Raw genomic sequence first — 2,173 nt, 5'->3', positions numbered from 1 at the left:
CTCCTCATCTGGACAGAAAGTTCACCTCACCTGAACAGGAAGTTCACCTCACCTGAACAGGAAGTTCACCTCACCTGAACAGGAAGTTCACCTCACCTGAACAGGAAGTCCGCCTCATCTAAACAGTAAGTTCACCTCACCTGAACAGGAAGTTTACCTCATCTAAACAGGAAGTGCACCTCACCTGAAGTCTACCTAAGCTCACAGAAACCAGGTGGTTTTTATAAATACTGCCCCTGACCAGGATCAGTTCTGGTCTCTGCAGAAAAACAGAACCTGTCTCAGGTATGGGAGGCTTTGCTGCCACCTGGTGGTCATCTGGAGGAACCAGGACTACACTGAGCTGAAGATCAGTTCTGTTCTTCTGTTCTGCAGAAACGTTTATCTTTATWTATATAAAAATATTCAACACAAAATAACTTTATTAATATTTTAAATCTTAAGCTCCACCCACTTGTCCTAACGCTCTTCTGGATTGGATGACTCCTGACCACGGGCCCGCCTCTGGCTCCGCCCCCACTGACAGTCGTCACAGTGAAGTTGTACTTCCTGCCGGGGAACATCCCGCCCACCAGGCGTGTGGTCAGGTGAGTCTGCGTGACGGACAGCTGGTCCTCCGGCGTCCACTGCAGGCTGAAGTTATCGTACTCTCCGGAGGCGGGGCCTGACCACAACAGCTCTACCAYGTCATTGGTCAGACCTTGTTTGACTGACAGGTGAGTGGGCGGTTCTGGAGCTGAGAGAAATTTATTTTTTATTATTGAAGCAAAACAAAAAAAATATGAAGAAGTTCTAAAGATTTATTTGACTCACAGGTGCGACCGAAAGCTGCAACGCTATTGGTCAGCTCTCCACTGTGAGTGATGACCTCAGAGCGGTACCGCCTACCAGGGGTCAGACCAGAGAAGGTGTGGCTTAGGTGCTCCGTGCCGAGGGTTTGATCCCCCAGCCTGGCTCCAGACACGTCCAACAAGACCACCTTAAACAAAACAAAGCAAAACAAAACAAAATAAACAACAAAACAAAAATAAACAAAACAAAACAAAAAAAAAACTAAGTTTAATTTCTAAATAAAACACTTTTTATTCAGGAAGTGACATAATAAAGACGTAAATAAAATATGTCCTGACCTGGTAGTTGCTGCAGCGTCCCTGTCCTCGCTNAAGATTTATTCCAGCAGAACTTTGTTTTCTTGGTTTTAGACAGAAAATTCTTCTCAGTGACCCAAATCTGTCCTGGAAGTCCTGAACCAGGACCAGAGAGAAGCATGGAGTCTGAAGCAGAACTGATCCTGATTTCACAGGAGGCTCTGGACTTTAATTAATCTGTTTTCTTTAGTTAAACACTTCTTTGTTTCTGGAGCGGTTCTGATGAGGCCCGCTTTCTGTTAATTAAACCAGAACCTGGTTCTGTTGCTGAGGAACCACTCCCAGGTGGGTCGACCCACTTCCACACAGCTTTCATACAGCCTGATGGGCATCCTGGGACTCTCAGACTCTGGTTCAGGACTCTGGATCAGACCCTGGATCAGACTCTGGGTCAGGACTCTGGATCAGGACTCTGGTTCAGGACCCTGTGGGATCATGTAGGAGAGTTTTAGTTGGACTCACGGTCGATCAGGGTGACGGCGCTCTGACTGGTCGGGGGACTCCTCAGTCCATCTGAGGACACCCTGACCGTCACGGAGTAGTTCCTGAAGGCCTCCAGGTGGACCAGTGTTACCGCGGTGACGCCTCCCGCCAGCCTGAGCGCCGATGTCAGCTCCCCATCATCACCACGACGACACTCCACCTCGTAGGAGTCGAAGTCAGCGAGCGGGGGGGTCCAGGAGCAGGAGAGGGATGAGGAGGACTGAGGGAAGCAGTGGACCCACCTGAGAGGAGCCGGACCTGCAGGAGGAACAGTCAGGTGAGTACTGATCTACAGGAAGTTCTCCTCATCTAAACAGGAAGTGCACCTCACATAAACAGGAAGTTCTCCTCATCTAAACAGGAAGTGCACCTCACATAAACAGGAAGTGCACCTCATCTAAACAGGAAGTGCACCTCATCTAAACAGGAAGTGCACCTCACCTAAACAGGAAGTTCTCCTCATCTGGACAGAAAGTTCACCTCACCTGAACAGGAAGTTCACCTCACCTGAACAGGAAGTTCACCTCACCTGAACAGGAAGT

The 2,173-nt window shown here is 48.8% G+C and overlaps 1 protein-coding gene across 1 annotated transcript in view; it reads right to left on the bottom strand.

Moving 5' to 3' along the window:
* Positions 1 to 2,173, bottom strand: part of LOC106536714 (receptor-type tyrosine-protein phosphatase beta) — a gene marked incomplete at its 5' end in the record, with an annotated part of 28,415 nt that overhangs the window by 16,061 nt on the left and 10,181 nt on the right. Inside the window, 3 exon segments of the mRNA XM_014034031.1 lie at positions 455 to 736; positions 814 to 979; positions 1,131 to 1,160. Coding sequence (XP_013889485.1) covers positions 455 to 736; positions 814 to 979; positions 1,131 to 1,160 — 478 coding nt within the window.

Source organism: Austrofundulus limnaeus, unplaced genomic scaffold (assembly GCF_001266775.1).
Source record: "Austrofundulus limnaeus strain Quisiro unplaced genomic scaffold, Austrofundulus_limnaeus-1.0 Scaffold1944, whole genome shotgun sequence".
In the NCBI taxonomy this organism is placed as follows: Eukaryota; Metazoa; Chordata; class Actinopteri; order Cyprinodontiformes; family Rivulidae; genus Austrofundulus; species Austrofundulus limnaeus.
Note: the sequence above shows the minus strand (reverse complement) of the source record. Positions and strands in the feature narration are given on the sequence as shown.